The sequence below is a fragment of the Gossypium hirsutum genome, chromosome A09, assembly GCF_007990345.1.
Source record: "Gossypium hirsutum isolate 1008001.06 chromosome A09, Gossypium_hirsutum_v2.1, whole genome shotgun sequence".
Taxonomy (NCBI): Eukaryota; Viridiplantae; Streptophyta; class Magnoliopsida; order Malvales; family Malvaceae; genus Gossypium; species Gossypium hirsutum.
The window spans coordinates 83,799,769-83,817,589 of NC_053432.1; the positions used below are offsets into that span (position 1 = coordinate 83,799,769).

At 29.0% G+C, this 17,821-nt stretch overlaps 1 protein-coding gene and 1 pseudogene across 2 annotated transcripts; both read left to right on the forward strand.

The window, feature by feature from the left end:
- Window positions 1–7,715: 7,715 nt before the first annotated feature.
- Window positions 7,716–9,658, forward strand: LOC107929016 (S-adenosylmethionine decarboxylase proenzyme 4-like; annotated as a pseudogene).
- A 4,556-nt stretch (window positions 9,659–14,214) lies between these two features.
- Window positions 14,215–17,272, forward strand: LOC107929140 (probable protein phosphatase 2C 35). Of its 2 annotated transcripts, none has more exons than XM_016860498.2 (3): window positions 14,215–15,805; window positions 16,060–16,191; window positions 16,525–17,272. In XM_016860498.2, the coding sequence occupies exons 1-3, from the start codon at window positions 14,894–14,896 to the stop codon at window positions 16,762–16,764; spliced, it is 1,284 nt and encodes a 427-aa protein (XP_016715987.1). In that variant the 5' UTR covers window positions 14,215–14,893; the 3' UTR covers window positions 16,765–17,272. The 2 variants fall into 2 exon arrangements, with proteins under 2 accessions (XP_016715987.1, XP_016715988.1); XM_016860499.2 differs by having other exon boundaries at window positions 14,233–15,805; window positions 16,060–16,235; window positions 16,525–16,659.
- Window positions 17,273–17,821: the final 549 nt, after the last annotated feature.

Genomic DNA, 17,821 nt, shown 5'->3' on the forward strand with positions numbered 1-17,821 from the left:
TTTTAGTTCCGCACTTATAATTGACACATGTATATGAATTAGTGTATGTGCCTTACAGGGATCATGTTTGGTGATTAAAAATAAATTTAACATTCAGAAGGATTCAAACATGTTAATATCGAGTCATTTTTTATTCTCATTTATTAGTGTTTTAAATGATGAAAAGGCTAACTACCCATTAACATTTGGGTTCCATAGTTGCATTTGCCGCTAATTGTCAACATGTACCAGTGATATAGATTCAAACTTATCATTTTAAATTCGAAAATTTTGAATTAGGGTATTTTGTTAGTGGACCAAAAGGGGAAAAAAAGAGAAGAGACCATCAATTAATTACAATTATTGCTACATGTGATTAATGGTGATTAAAAATAGATTTAATAATCGGACTGAATCTAAACAGTAAAAATATCACAGAAGTTTCTGTATTAAGAGTCATATTATATTTTAATTTCTGTAAATTAGATGAAAGAGTAAATTGGTCATTTCTGTTAAAAATTCTATCTATTTCTATTATTAAGAATTAGCGTAATTGATAAAATAATCAAATAGTTACACGTAACGTACTACATGTACCTTGTTCTAATGTAAAGAGACCGGTTTTTAACAACATGAATGAATAAAAATTTTAACAGAAGAATAAATTTATTTTTTAACCTAACATATAATGATTAATTTTTAAATTTTTTAATAAAAATAACAAAATACAATTTAACTTCTAATATAAAAATTTCAATAAATACTTTTATTAAATTCAAACATATAAATCTCAATTCATATCCTATAAAAATCATTTTCGATTTCTGTGCTCCAAAAAGCTACCCACTAATTTTTTGGGTTGCATAAATACATTTGCAATAGCAGTTGATCTATACATATGTTGGCTAATGGTGCGCGTGCAAGGCATGTATGGCGGCTAAAAAAGGCACAAAGCGATGGCATATGTCGACCAACAAAGAACCATTTAGTCTAAAAGAGAAATAAAAAAAAGGTAGATACCAAGGATGGACCCTAAATTGCCAAGATGTTAGGGCACATCTTAGATGATGTGTAGTTTACAATGGGACCATGCCACGGTGGTTGTCGGGGGACATATTGAAACATATAATATAGGACCAACCATTGGGGGGCTTAGCTTAGCTTAGGCTTACATGATTTAGGGTTTAGACAAAAAAAAAGTGTAAGAAAGTGGGTCCAAAAAATTAAGATTAGGCCTACTTTTATATATTTTTTGGTCATTCTTTTTGGCAAAAGATCCTTTGCTTTGTCCATTAAATTTACCTTTTTTTGGGGGGTTTTCACAAGAGAAATTAGGGACTAACGAGGAAGATTTTGGACCTTCGGTTGCAACTTTTGATGTAAAAAGAAAAGGTGGGGATTTTGTTGAGAGTTTTGTTTGTGACTTTTTAAAGATTTGATTTTTCAATATGTGTGTTTATTGTTGGGAAGTGTTTGACTATTTTTGTTGATAGAGACAGACGCATAAACCCTTTAAAAAAATTAATTAGTAATGTATTTTGTCATATTTTATATATTTTTATAGGCACAATTATTATTGCAATACACTTAAGTACATTGTTGGGGAGAAATTATGAGTAGAAATAAGTATTCTATAAAAAAAATTACTTTAATAAATTATTGAGACTTATTTAAATTAGTTAACAATAATTAGAGTTCTCATCTATTACCTAAATAATTCAAGTTGAACTAGGCCAAAATTGAACTCTTAACCAATTTTATTATTTAAAAATATCCGCACTCGTTTTATGGTCCATGTTCAAGGTTTGTAAATGCCCCTCAAAGTTCGAACTTACGTCTCCCCTTAAGAGTTCAATGTATATTACTATTGTACCCAATATTATTGATTTTTCTATGTTTTATAGTTAGAAAAAATTAATTAAAATTTGTTGATGGGTCAACTCTCTAATCTTAAATCCTAAAAGAAAATATTATTATCGGAGCGTTTATGGTTTTAGACTCGAGTTTTGTCTCTTGACATTAAAGAGAATCCAAAAAAATTCACAGAATTTATGGAACATCTCACCACTAAAAAAATATTTTAGCATTTGACTTTTATTCTGTTCGAATTCATACTTTTAAACGTATAAAAACACTATGACTAAATAAAAGAACAAAATCAAATATATACACTCAAAAATAATATCTCAACCGTTCAAAGATCGAAGACCGTCTCAAAGAACTACCTCCCTTAACAAAATTAAATTTTAAAATAATTATTTAAGAATGGATATTTGGATATGAGTGTATTAAGGATAAGTAGGGAGATAGTGAAAGACTTTGGTGGATGCGCGTGCAGGTGAAGATGTGGGAATGTGGTCATAATGGGGCCTCTATGCCAACCATCCACCCATTAAGCCCATTTACCATTATTCATCCCCCATACATTTACATACATTCTTAATCATAAATACTCTGCATTTTTTTTCTATTTATCTAAAACTCACCAATTTCCATCATTGCTTCTCCTCCACCCTTCTCCTTTTTTGTCCTCACTTTCTTGTCTTATACCCTTTATTTTGAGTTCGGTTAATTTTAAAATTAAAGATAATTTAGATTCCAGCAGAATAAATTAAAAATATTATTCACGTTAATATGAATTTAAGTAAAAGGATTCAAATTTTCCCACTTGAATTATAATTAATAAGTTTAATTAAAACTCATTGAAATAGGTTAACTAATTCGAATTTTGCAATTGTACTTCAAAATTCAAATAAAATCTTCACTTCATCAATAACTTAAAAATTTTCATTGGGGAGAAAAAATTATTAAATTTATGTTACAATTAAATTTCTACTCTTAACTTAACAATACGGGTATTCTTTAAATAAAAAAATCATATCAAAGATTTCACGTTAACATTTTGAAATCATAAGAATAATCATTGCGTAAGTTATCAATGATTTACCCTTGTTAAAAATGTGTGACCCAATTATAAAAATATATAAAATGTGTGACCGAATAAAAGTAAAGGTTATATAAATAAACAAATTTAAATGGATATATCTCTTTGAAATTAATTTTGGAGATGGTTTTGGTTTTGAGATAATTATGATATTTTGTCGATTGAGTCTTAGTTCAATTGACATCAACATTGTTATTAGTACTGGAGAACATGAGTTCGAATGTGCTGAAGTGCATTATTCTCTTATCTAAATATTGATGAAGAGTTATAAATAGTTTTAATGTACCAAAAAGAACAAATATAATAAAATTAATGTTAAAAAAAAGTATGATAGTTTGTATTATACCAAAATGCATATTCATGAAGTATATAATGGGTTGGGTAGGCATATATGATGTTGAATTATTATAGTAATCTTAATTTGGTGTGTAAAGTGTTAAAGTCAATTACGGAACTACTTCCAAAAAAGCTATCCCTAAACCCTCCAAACTAATTAATTTACATTTAATTTCCACTCATACTACCAAAGCAATCTCCATCTTCATCTCATCATCTCCCCAAACCAACATGAAATTCCTTCTTCTTTTTGAAAAAATAATAATAAATCTGTTCGAATTTGGACCGACAATTGTGTTTATTTATCAATAATAGAAATCATTTTTATTTAATTATAAAATATAAAATATTTTATTTTTATGAAGAGTGAAATGAAAGATCAAATTTGTATAAATTCAATCCTATTTGTAGTTAAAATAAAAAATTTCAAATCACGAACATTATGAGAGATGACAATTTAGATTTATAAATTCAAATATTCAATCTATTTTTTGTAGATCTAAATGCTGTGTTTTTAGATATCTCGATTCTAAAAAATTAAAGTGGATATAAATAAACATCCTCGAACATTACTTATTTAAAAACGAATCTCGATGTTCAAATTCAAAATCTAAATTTACATCAATATTGAAGACCGAAATTTAAATATCTAACAAATTTTAAAAATGTTTAATTTTAAATTTTAAATTTCAATAAGTTCAGATATTTAATTAAATTTAATTTAAGCAATTCAAAAAATATAAATATCCGACTCATCTAATTCCTGAACAGCACTAAAAAGAATGATGCGAGATTGCTTGAGATTTTCATGTACTAGGGGGGGCTTCCCCCTAATTTCAAGGATACTCTCATTATTTAGTTTCCACGCCTGATTCCTTTTTGTAATTTTCTTTTTTGGATTTTTTTTATGCAAGCTTATGGTTCTGCATAATTATTATTTTTACCCAATAAATATTGATGATATTTTTGGCACGTCTACTTCTTCTTCTTTTTTTTCATTCATCACCAATATATGCTTATTGCCTTCTTTCAGATCGACAAAACTTCTTCATTTAGTCCTACTCTCATGTTTTCATATCCCAAATTTTTAAAAAATGGAAAAATAATATATTTTATCTCTAAATTTGATAATTAGGTCTATTTTAGTATTTGATTTTTTTTTATTTTGATCCCAAAATTTAGGTTTTGTCAAGATTTAATGATGTGAACAATATTATTGAAACATGATTGATTGGTTGGTTGGACCGATTGGATTGAGAACCAATCAATATACTAGTCCAAGCAAAGGAGTTGAAGTGATTGAATCGAGAATTGTTCAAAACCAGTAATAAATTGGGACAGAGGTTGAACCGGTTTAATATTTTTACTTTTAAATTTTTTTATGAAATTTAATTTTTTACATAATTTTCATTGGTCTAACAGTTGAATCAATCAAACCGATTGAATCGGGAACTAGTGGTTTGACCAGCTTAAGTGATGATGTGGTGTAATCTCAAAGAGCTATGTCATCAAAATTTTATATTTTTTCAAGATCAATGACAAAAATGAATCTAGTTATCAAGTTCAGGTGTCAAAGTGGATAAAAAAATACAAGTACCAAAGTGGACTTGATTGTCAAGTTCAAGAGCTAAAAATTATATTATCTCAAAAATAAATATATATTCAGTATGAATATATATATATTTGATTTTAGATCCGAGAGTATACACATCTTTAGAAAGCATGTAGAGACTTTTACTAGGGATGTCAATTAATATTACAGGTTCAAATATTGTAGATTCAAATAATATTTGGATTCGTATTTTAAATTTATTATCCATTGCAAATTCGGAGCATATGTAGATAAATTACTCAATTATGTATTATTCAAACCCACATTTATAATTTTAATTATATATATATAAATAATTAGGAAATCAAATTTGGATTTTTCCAAATTTAGATAACTCAAGAAAATACAGATATTCGACCTACTACCATTTCTAATCTTGACTTCTATTGGTGAAATGGTATAATTTCATATAAAACTCTTCTTAAAATTATTAATTGGGTTTAATCTTTTATTGTCTTAATTAAATGATTTTTTTTTAGTTTTAGCCCTGTAAAAATTCTATAATTCAATTTAAGTCAAGGGCGAAATCAGAAACATTTTAAGGGGCAAATTAAAATATATAGTTTTACGATAGTAAAAATATAATTTTACTATTTTAATAGTCTATATCTTTATAATTTTTAAATAATTAAATTAATTTTTTATAATTTTAGGAGTAAAAGTACAATTTTACCATTAAAAATTTAGGGGATCTAAATGAAAATTTTTCATTTTAGGGGGCCGGACTCTTGCCAGTCCCCTAGGTTCGCCACTGGTTTAAGTCATATTAACATAAAATTTCTACTTCTTATCCCTCCAATTTTTTAAATTTTATTTTCCATCCATGTTTATAAAAGCAAAACCAATGTCAATTTTTTGTTCATTTTAACATTACTGTTTTTTCTTTTGTTTTCTCCCTTGTTTGCTTTTTCTAAACCCTATTTAAGCTAATTGAGAACATCTATAAACATCAAAGTTAAGCACTCAAAAACATACATATTTTCTAAATTGAAAACTCTGATTATTATATGTCCTGATTTCAAACCATTTGGTCCATCCTATGATTATGTCTTCTTCTTTTTTTCTATAAAAAACTCCCCCCATGCCAATCACTTATAAACAGTAATTTTGACCAAAAAGATTTAATTTTTGCTCTTTTTCAACCCCATTTTAATATTTATTTTTAATTTATTTTTTAAAAATTAAATTATGTACCAAAAAGCTTTCAATGATTTGATGAAGCCATGCTAAAATCCCCATTTGTTTGGCTAATCAAAACTATGAACAGTGGAAGCTTTTTATGACTGTAATGACAGATCGTGTTAGAGTCGACAACATCAAACCTTGTTTTGCCCTTCCATTTGTATTAAACTTTATGCATGTAATTTTAGTGGTTCAATTATGATTTTTTTTACAATTAATTATACTAATTATTTATGAAAAATATTATTTAGTGGTTTGAACAGTAAAAAAAGATCGTGTTTGTGTTGGTTTAATGCAGTTTTTGTTTTATTCTGTGTTTTTTTTCATAAATCAAAATTTAATTAACAAAAAGATAGTGTGATTTTTCAATCCAAAGACATTGAATTGTTACACATTAGTAATGTAAGAGTAATTGATTGTAACTAAACTTGTCCTGACTTCAACCTTGCCCAACTAGATTTATCCATAGATTCAATGATTTGTTTGGTCTAATCTGCTGGACTCTATTTGGATTAATTTTGGATAAGATTTATTGTCATCAATCTAATTTGATCCGTAAAGATTTTTAATCGTGATATTTTTTTTAAAAAATAATCATGATGATTTAAGTTTGAATTCGATTCAATTCAATAATTTATTTTCAAGATTTATATAATAAAAATTAGTAAAAAAATATTTATTTTAAAATTGAGACAGGCCAAACCTAGTTGACCTGATATAAAAATGATTTTGTTCCATGTAAGGTGGAATGGATTTATTCAACTCATAAATAGATCTAAATGGAACTAACAATTTTACAAATATAGAAAATATAACATAAAATACGATATGATTACATATCATAAATGAATTATGATATAAACATAAAACTAGGAGTGTAATTGAGCTGAATCGAGCTCAAACAGTAACAAGCTTGAGGTTGACTCAAAATTCGAGGATTAATACTTGACTTAAGTTTGACTAAACATTAATTCATAATACCGAGCTCAACTAGAGACATAATCGAACTACAACTTTTTTATCAGATTTTCTACTCAAGTTCAATTAAACTTATTCATAGTTAAATATAATAAAGGTAAAAAAAATCCATTCAAATCGAGTATATTAAGGTGCTCAAATTCAACTCGATTGATAGTTTAAGCTTAAATTCAATTCAATATTTTTCAATTCAATTTCAATTTTTTTCAAATAAAACACATAACTTGTGAGTACAAACATGAGCAAGAATTACAAGACAAACAATGATGTTTTAACCAGTTGAGGTACAACAGTTTACTTTAAAAAATAGTAAGAATTGATTAAATTGAATTCATTTTTCTTTTTAATATTTTGATAAATTATTTAATCGAAAGAAAAATTAATTATTTAAATTCGATTATCTATCCAATTACGAAAACCTTCGTAGAAGAGCTGAAATGCATGCGCGCGGGCATAATTTCCCGGTTCCCTTGTAAACCATTCTATTTTCATGAAAATTTTGTTTGCATTGAATCAAAATCGAAACTCTCAACAAAGAAGAAAACAACACAAAAAAAACCAAAAACCAAAAACCAGAACATATCATCATCTTATTCACCTTCATTATGCCTGCAATAATGATTCTTGGTTGCCTCACACCCGCATGCCCCTTTCAATATCCACTCTCCTCCCCCCCCCCTCCCACTCTTTCTCTCTCAATATCCTACCTATAAAACCCCATTTCCCTCCCCACTTCTCTCTCTCACCTGTAGTAATCTTCTTCAACACCATCAAATCCCACCATTTAAACCAAAAACCAACATCTTTTTCTTTCTACATTTTCTCTTGTTTTTTATCCCTGTTTTCAAGTTCCTGTCTCTGGTTTTTTGTTGTTGTTTGGCAATGGCGGTTTCAGGGTTTGAAGGTTTTGAGAAGCGGTTGGAACTTCATTTCTTCGGTGATGATCCATTGAGTAAAATAAACAACAATATGGGTCTTCGCTTACTTGATTTCGAATCAATCGAACAAGTCCTTCGTGCCGTCCAATGCACCGTCGTTTCTGCCGTCGGTAACCATTTTTTGATGCTTACGTCTTGTCGGAATCGAGTATGTTCGTATATCCGACTAAGATTATAATCAAAACCTGTGGGACGACTCAGTTACTCAAATCGATTCGTCCATTGACTCACTTTGCCAACAAGCTTAATCTTAAATTATGTGGGTGTCGATACACTAGGGGAAGTTTCATTTTCCCCAAATCTCAGCCTTTCCCTCATACGAATTTCAAAGAAGAAGTGATTTACATCGAAGAAAATCTCCCGAAAAATCTTGTTTATAGAAAAGCCGCCGTTATGCCGTCGAAAAATCCTTGTTATTCGTGGCATGTTTTCGCCGCCGGTGATCAAAACCACTGTAAGAAATCGAATTCCGATGTTACGTTTGAAATTTGTATGACGGAGCTTGACCGTCATCTGGCGCGTAAGTTTTACAAAAAAGCCGGGGATTGCAAAACAGGGGATTCGGCCGGGAAAGATATGACGGTGTTGACGGGGATTGATGATATAAACCCTAGAGCTTTCATTTGTGATTTTGCGTTTGATCCTTGTGGGTATTCCATGAATGGCATCGACGGCGATCGTTACTCGACGATCCACGTCACTCCTGAAGACGGGTATAGCTACGCGAGCTTCGAGTGCGTTGGCTCCGTTTACGATGACGATGTCGACATTGTTGAGACCTTGAAGAAAGCCGTTCAGGTTTTCAAGCCGGCGACGGTTTCCGTTTCAACGACGAGTAATAGCCGTGAAGTTTGGACGACGGTGGCGCGTGCTATGGAACCGTTGGGACTCAAATGTCGGACTTTTGCCATGGATGAGTTCCCCGCCGCCGGTACCGTTGTTTTCCAAACATTCACGGCGGCTCGCCGGAAATAACATCGGGAAAAGAAACAACGACAAAAAAAGGTAGATAAAAAAGAAAAATGTGGGAAAGGGGTTTTAGTTTAGAGAGGGTTTTAGTCGTGGGAAAAAAAAATTAAATTGGGGGGTATTTTATATGATGACGTGGAAGGACTTCATTGGTTGAAAATGAATGTGGGTTGACTTAATTAGAAAGAAGATAAAGAAAAGGGTTTAATTTTGCCCCGGCCCTGTACTCTTTGGGCTTTTGAAATTTAGTCCTTCTTTTAATTCCACGAATTTAGTTCTTCTACTTATGTGATTCAAAAATTAAAGTCCAAAAATACATTTGTTAAATTTGAATATATAACATTTTAATATTTTAATATTTGATTTAAAATTAAAACCCAACCGATAGCACATATTTAAATTTAACGAAAATCAATTAGTAATAATATTAATTGGATTTTATTTTTTAAATCATACTATAAAATTTTGAAATTAAAAGAAGAGTAACTTAAATTTCAAAAGTCCCAAGAGTGTAGGGAGTGAGGGCAGAACTAGACCTAAAGAAATGAACGGTGGGGATTTTAGGAAGATGAGGTGGCATCATCGGAATGGTTGGGTGTAGAAGATGCGGGGAATTGGAATCACCATTATAATGCACCCCACTTAGGATTGTCACGCCTAAGATTTTTGGGGTTTACATGTACTGGGAAGATATGGAAAAAAATAAAGGTTTATATGAAATTTGCACTTTTTTTCTTATGTTTGCACTTTTTTTCTTATGTTCTTCTTCTTCATTCCATTGACTCCTTTGTCAATATATAGGAACAAACCAATCCATTGAATGGATAATTTTGAAAATTAATCATTTATCTGATTTGTATGTCATTATTTTGAAATAAGGAAAAATTAAATTAATATTTAATCAGATCAATTCAATGGATTCAATTAATTAAATTAGTATTATCAATTTCGCCTCAAGTTTGAGTTTTTGTAACTTGTTTATATATGTTTAAGAGCTAAAAGTATCATGAAAGCCATTATATTTGGTGTCATATTACATTTAGTCCTCTTTTATTAAAAAAAATAGCAATTTAATCTCTGAATGTTAAATCAAAGAGCATACTGGTAATTTTTGTTAAAATTTTTATCAATTTTTATTGTTAAAAATTAACATAACTGACTGAATAACTAGATAGTTCCACATAGTGTATCATATGTACATTATATTGACGTACATGGGTCAATTTTTAACACTAAAAATAGATGAAACTTTTTATAGCTTTTTGTTATAACATAATTTATCTTCTTTTTTTTAAATAAAAAGAATAAAATATAATTCATCTCTTAATATAAAAACCTCTAGTTCTTTAATCAAATTTAATTCTTTAATTCAATAAACTCATGTATATATAAAATAATCACATTGGTTTGGCTGTATTCATGCAAATTTAAAGAGTTAAGAATGAAATATAAAAGACTATGTTGTTAATATAAAAGAGATTTTATGAACAAATCTAATCAATTATTTTAGGAGATTAGCTATTTAACCAATGCAAAGTAGATTAAGATAGGCTAAAGTTTTTATGTTGGGCTTTGATTCTAAGTCCTAAATAGGCTTTTGGGTTTGGGCTAATTCTTTTGTTTGACAAAAAAACTCAATCCAAATGTCAAATTAAATTGATTAAAATATAAGTTCCTGAATCTCCTTATTCTTATTTTCATGATTTTAATCCTCATATTTTTTAGATTTAATAAACATTATTAAAAATATTCTATTAAATTTGCTAGTACGTTTTTTTTAGAAATAAATAAATACTTACTTGATAGTCATGTAAAAAATAGTTACTATAATGAACTTAAATTTAATAGAAGAAATTTAACGGTATTAACAATTCGACTTACATTTTTAAATCATAAAAGTACATAGACTACATAGGCTTAGAGCATATTTTAATCTAAAAATTTCAATAAATTTTTATAATAAAATTTCAGGTTGAATATTGTAAAAAAAAAACCTCTAAAATATATGCATAAAACAACAACCTTTCAAAGATTTGAGGATAATAAAAGGAGTTGTTTCTACTTAAATGCTAAATGAATGCAACAAACAACACAATTTTCATAATACAACATGAAAATATAATAAAAATGTTTAAAAAAAACAAAATTTAATATTTCTCATAATTTACCATATTTTTAAATCTATTCATGTGAGGTAAAAGAAATTAATAAATTGCTTACCACATAAAAGGAGAAGGAACCATTTAATTGCCAAACAAAATCGCTGATTGATATTCCCAAAGCAATTGAAGCAAAGCATGAAACCTTGTACTTGAATGTTAGAACATTTTAAGGTAAAAATCCCCTAATATTTGAAATCCCATTATGAGATTTGTAAGTTTAAATAACCATTAAGGTTGCTTCTACATATTGGGTTTTGGTAGGGGACATTAGTGGCAGTACACAATAAACCTATTGGAGTTAAACATGTGGCTCAACACAAAGTTACAGTTGGGGAGATTATTTGGTTGCTTTTGCATTAAGTGGGATTAAAACAACACAAATTTGGGGTTTCAACTAACTTTTCAATCATTATTTCCGTTGCTATTTCAACTAACTAAATGTTAAATTTCACTACTTTAATCTCCAACTAATGATCTAAGGATCGTTACTTTATAAAATTCATTCTGGTTCAAGTTTATTGAAACAAATTGGAAGGTGTAATTTAAGGGTAATTTCTTATTGAATATGATATGTAGGCGTGATCCTATTGTGTGTGAATATTAATCGTCTAATTATATAATACTAAAAATGAAATCACATAAACTAAGTTGATTAGGTTTGTTTTTTAACCAAATCAAATTGGATTGAATAAATCCAAGTTTTAAAATTTTGGGGTCATTTTGGTTTAAATCAATTCTAGCTTTGGGTTGTTTTAGGGGTTCGAATCATTCATATTTGGAGATTGACTTTTTAAATTAGGTTATTATAAGTTCAATTTATTTTAAGTTCTAATCATTTCAAATTCAAATAATTTAGTGTTACTTATTCGTGTCATTTGAGATTTAGATTTTCTTTTTAATTTCGAATTATCTAAGTTAAGTTAATTAAAATTTAAGTTATTTTTATTTTATGACCAAATTGAATTTAATTAAAATTGAGTTGATTTGAGCGCAGATTAAAATTCACAAAATTGGTTGCAAAATGGTGTAGAAACCAGTCCTTTTAGATTGTCTCAAGTGGTAAGGTCTTGGTAATGGAAGTATATACGTAGATTGATATAGTGAACAATCTATTTTTGGTGTTATTAATTAGACTATATTAAAATGCAATAAAAGCTTATTTATTGATCATCAATTACAAAACATATTAATTGATTAAATAATGAATTGGATTGAAAAAAAATCTGAATTATATTATTAATTTCAATTTAATTCTTACTTGTAATTCGTGAATATATTTATAACATTTGGGTTAAAAGGTAAATAAAGTATCTTCGTTGTAAAGTTTTTAATCTTGAGCCGGCTTGGTTTTGGTCTATTTTACTATATAAAATAATAAAAATAAAAATAATTTAATATTAATATTAATATTAATATTTTATAATTAAAATTAAATATATATTGTTTTTTTAAACAATAAAATGACCCATTTAGATAAGTTGGATCAAGCCATACCCGAGCCTGAACTTGATTTTTTTTTTTTTGAAATCAGGCTCAATCTCAACCAGACAATTGATTGTTGTTATTATACAAAAGCTTTTTAATAAAAAAATAAAAAATTTGTGATTTTGCTTTGATACACTTTGGGGGTAGAAAAGGGGCATGCCTTTGGTTTTCCTTCACCCAAGTCTATCTAATTTGCCTTGATGTTTGAGGTGTCTTCTATTATTCTCGTACAAAAAGGAAACTTCCAAAACATTCATCAATTGGACAAAAGCAAACTATACAGCTAACCTTCACCTAATCCATAAAAAACCAACCACCTTTTTTAACAAAGTGAGTTGGAAAAGTTTTTGTAGGGGTTTTCTTGATTAGATTAGATTAAATTCGGGTCTATCAAAGTTAAAGTCAGATTTTTTTAAAATAGTTTAAATTTGAATTATAATTTTTTAGATAGTTAAAAATATAATTTTATTATTATATTAATATAAAATTTTATAATTTTTAATGGATTAAATTATATACATTTTTTGTTTTTGGAGAGAACATAATTGAATTTTATATTTTAGGAGTCGAAATATAATTTTACCATTAAATTAAATTAAAACTTTACAAATACTCAAGCAACTAAAGAGATAATTTTTCATTTCTGATGGACCAAAGCTCTTGCCTACCACTCTCTAGCTACACCCCTAAGGTCTATGCTCGATTGGTATATTTAAATATTGAATTTAGATTGGGTCTAATAATTTAGAACGGTTAAGATTATCAACAGTTGTTTGATCAAATGATAAAGAATTCGACGTCTTTTAAATAAGATCTGGAGTTTGAGTTTTGTAAAAGGAGAATACAACATTGGAAGATGCTTGTATCATTTAAGATCTAACCTAGTTCAACTTTGAATTTAATCGAAACCTAGTGTAACTAATATTTTATCGAGTGCTTATGAAGAAACAAAAAAAATCTATTAAAATTGATTTATTTTAAAAAAAATTAATACAGTTGCATTCAATAGGTATATCATATTTATATTTTAACTTTAAATAATAAATTATATTTCATTTTCCCCTTTAATTTATATTATATATTGATCCATAAAAGTATTCGTATTTTGATTATATTTAAAAAATATCAAACTATTTATCACTTGATTTTCTTAATAAAAAAAATATCATAGAACTTCTTCCATCGCAATTTCCTGTTATTTATACTTCATTTTTTGATAAAATTTGAAAATATTAAAAACTTAATTCAATGAATTTAAATCTCAACTTACGTTAACTTGTTTTCAATATAAAATTAATAATTCAAGCATATGATATTTGAATCTAAAATGATTTCAATCCCACCGAGACATGTGTAGAGTAGTAATTAAATTTTTTATCTAGCACCTAAATAATATGAGTTTAAACCTTATAATCTTATTTCCCCTTCTAATATTGTAGTGATAAAAAAAAATATCTCATTAGTTACAAAAATGTAAAAATATTATAGGGCCCTTGTGTTAAAAGCTAGAGATATTTTACTTTTTTTACTAAAAGATAATAAATTAGTCATTATAAATTATATCCACCTTAGTTTTTCAAAATAAAAATAAATTAAAATTTTAATAAAAAATTTTAATAAACTAAAAGATATTTCATTGTCCTTGCTTTTCCCTGTACAAAGACAAAATTCACCCATGCACACTTTTCGATTTTTCTCCCCTCTTTCGAAAAGTTGAAAACTCGAAGCAATCAACTCCAGATTTCCCCCTCAGTTTTAGGGCTTCCTTTTTCCAAATTTTTTTTTGTTTGTTTGAATTGGGGATTCTTTCACTGATTCCTTTCTTTTTCCTACTCAAGCAAAACTGATCATCAAGTCTGATCTTCTTTTTTCTCTCAAGAAAGTAATCTTTTTTTGCCTTGATTCTTCACTGTTGTTTGCTTCTTTTCCCTTACCCTTGATTTAGAATTTCACTTTTCTTTTGCTTGGTTTGGGGTTTATTCTCTCCTTTTCTTTTCTTTTTTTCTGTCTTTGGAACCCCACTCTCCTGGTTTTGCATTGTCTATAAAAATCACTTCTTTTGCCTTTTTCTTCTGGGTTTTTTTGTTTATCTTTCTTTCTGTTTAAAGGCATGTTTTCTAACCAAATTTCCTATAAAAATACCCAAATTGTTAACTTTAAGAAAAACCCATTTCTCCATTTTCACCTAAATTTGGATCTTTCTACACCCTTTCATTGATTTTCAATATCCTTTGAGGCCTTTTCTCAAACACTTAATCTACACTTTTTGGAACAAAAAAAAATAATCATTTTTTTATGTTTTGAAATCATGGGGTGTGTTCATGGAAAGTGTTGTACTAGATATCCATCATCATCTGATGCTGATTCAGGTCGCCGTAGAGAAAAGAGGCCTTACAAATGCAAACACATTCTTACACAAAGGTCATTGGAGTTAGTTCCTGTTCCATCTCACAACTTCACTTTGCAGTTCTCGGTCTTAACACAGCATGGTTATTATCCAGAAACGGTTGAGAGGGAAAACCAGGATAGTTTCTGTATTAAAACACAACTTCAAGGTAACCCGAATATTCATTTCTTTGGTGTCTTTGATGGACATGGTCAATATGGTGCTGAATGTTCAAACTTTGTTAAGGATAGACTTGTAGAAAGATTAGCTAATGACACCACATTGTTGGATGATCCTTTAAAAGCTTATAATTCAGCTTTTTTAGCTACAAATTCTGAGTTACATGATAGTGAGATTGATGATACCATGAGTGGTACCACAGCAATAACTGTGCTTGTTGTTGGGGATACACTTTATGTTGCTAATGTGGGTGATTCAAGAGCTGTGATTGCTGTTAAGGATGGGGATCGAATTTTGGCTGAGGATTTATCTGAGGATCAAACACCATTTAGGAAAGATGAGTATGAAAGGGTGAAGCTTTGTGGTGCTAGGGTCTTGAGCGTTGATCAAGTGGAAGGCCTTAAAGACCCCAATATTCAAAATTGGGGCGACGAATATAGCCAAGGTGGTGATCCTCCGAGGCTGTGGGTTCCTGATGGAATGTATCCTGGGACTGCATTTACGAGGAGTGTAGGCGATAGTATAGCGGAGAAGATTGGTGTGATTGCTGTTCCTGAGATCTCGGTTGTTCGGCTTACTCGTAATCATCTATTTTTTGTTGTTGCAAGTGATGGAGTTTTCGAGTTTCTCTCTAGCAGAACTGTTGTCAACATGGTATGGTTCATATAAATCCTTGGAATTGATAGATCACCATTATGATTCTCATTTGCTTATAATACTGAAGTGTCTTTATCATGTTTCTTGCAAAATGATGTTTGTAAGCCTGTTTAATACAATCAAGTCTTAAGGAAAGTGCTAATGAATTTTCCTGTGTCGTTTGCTTTCTGTACTGTTAGGGAACTCTCCACTCATTATATTTGAGTCATTTGAGCATTTTCTTAACAAATTTATGATTTTTCTTCGCATAGGCAGCGGAATACGCAGATCCTAGGGATGCATGTGCTGCAATTGCTGGAGAATCCTACAAGCTTTGGTTGGATAATGAAAATCGGACCGATGATATTACAATCATCATTGTACAGATTAAAGGCTTGTCTAATGTATGCCCTACTTAAATCCGTATCTGGCTGTTCATGTTCTCAATGTATAAAAATACTCTTCTTCTGCTGGTGTATTCTTTTTTAGAAGTGATTGAAGTATGATTTTTTAGATTGCAAAGTAGAAAGTTCCGCTTTTGCACCTAATTTTAAGCCTCGTGCCAAACCGAATTACTGCTACGAGTTGCATAATCTATCTTCATTCAAAAAAGAAAAAGTGTTGATTTGATTACGTAATCTAAAAAAACATAGTAGTGGCCATAGACTATAGAAAGTGTGATGTTTTGCACTCTAATTGCATTGTGATTAACTGACCTTTTTCTTTATTTTTTGCAGTCGGGTGCTAGTGCTACGGATAATGAAGTAGATTGCAGGCCAATGGTTATGAAGTCAATCAAGGGAAGTTTTGATACGAGCAGTGTCTCAGAGCCGGAAGAAACATATGGTTCAGTAAGAACTGATTTGTCTGATACACAACAGTCTTGTCAACATAGTGTTTCGATGAATCGTAGTGCTGCTATTGTTGTTCCATCACCAATGATGCATCAGAGACCTTCACAATTGGATGTGGGGTAAGCACAAAGGGAAACAAAGAGAAAGTTACCTTTTTCACCACAAGATTCTCTTGGTGAATGATCTCAAGGCCCTATCGTGGTGGCTGTGATCTTGAACCCAGTACGATCTGAACAGGTAGAGAAAAAGAACCCATCTTTTGAAGGTTGAAGGTAATTAAGTTAGCAAGTTACTTGATGGAAACACGGAATCGGAAAAATGAAGAACTCCCCTTTGTTTATTGCCTCTAAAGCACTACCATGAGGAGACATCAACTGTTTCCCGCACACTGCTGGGATTATGTGAGGCATAGAGATATAAGACTTGCTTGTTAACTGCTCACCATGGATTCTATTATTCTCATGTGAAATATATCAATTGTAATGACTTTAGTGCATAAGCTAGATAATTGACAAATTAACAGCCTTTATGTTCCATGTTCTTTAGTAGCCATTTTCTAAATTCTATTTCCTGCTCTAAAGAAAGCTTGGATGGTAAATCAATGCTATTGTAGCAGAAAAGTTAAAGCTTACCATGTCTAAGATCCCTATTTATGCCTTTTTGTAATTTTTTTTTATCCCTGGATTATGATTTTTTTTTAGCTTTAGTTTAAATTGTCTTTTTCTAATCATAAATTGACTAATTGGCTGCTTTTAAAATTGATATAATAATAATTTTAAAATTTATTATTTATAAATTATGTTAATTTAATCCTAGATTCTAAGAAATTAATTCCTGTATTATATATTATGTAATTTGATTTTTTTTGTGATATTGTTATTTTTATATTTAAGGTTAATTTTAAAAGAATGATAGAAGATGAAAAGTATTATTTTGGATTTTTTAGTATTTTTATTTTTTATATAATTTCAATGAAATTTAATTAATAAATTTAGTTTTTTAACTTTTAAGGTGAAAGGGTAATAAAGAAAAATAATATTAAAAAATTAAATTATACAATGTATAAATGTTAGAAAGTTAAATTTTTAAGAATAAAAATTAAATTGACACAATATATACACATTGATGGTTAAAATTACTATTATTAACTTGATGACTAAAAAAGACGATTAAATAATTA

Excerpts from the sequence above, each read along its gene's own strand:
- LOC107929140 (XM_016860498.2), top strand. The coding sequence starts at position 14,894 with ATGGGGTGTGTTCATGGAAAGTGTTGTACTAGATATCCATCATCATCT. Across the intron at positions 15,806-16,059 it reads GCAGAACTGTTGTCAACATG|GCAGCGGAATACGCAGATCC; the intron begins GTATGGTTCATA and ends TTCTTCGCATAG. Across the intron at positions 16,192-16,524 it reads AGATTAAAGGCTTGTCTAAT|TCGGGTGCTAGTGCTACGGA; the intron begins GTATGCCCTACT and ends TATTTTTTGCAG.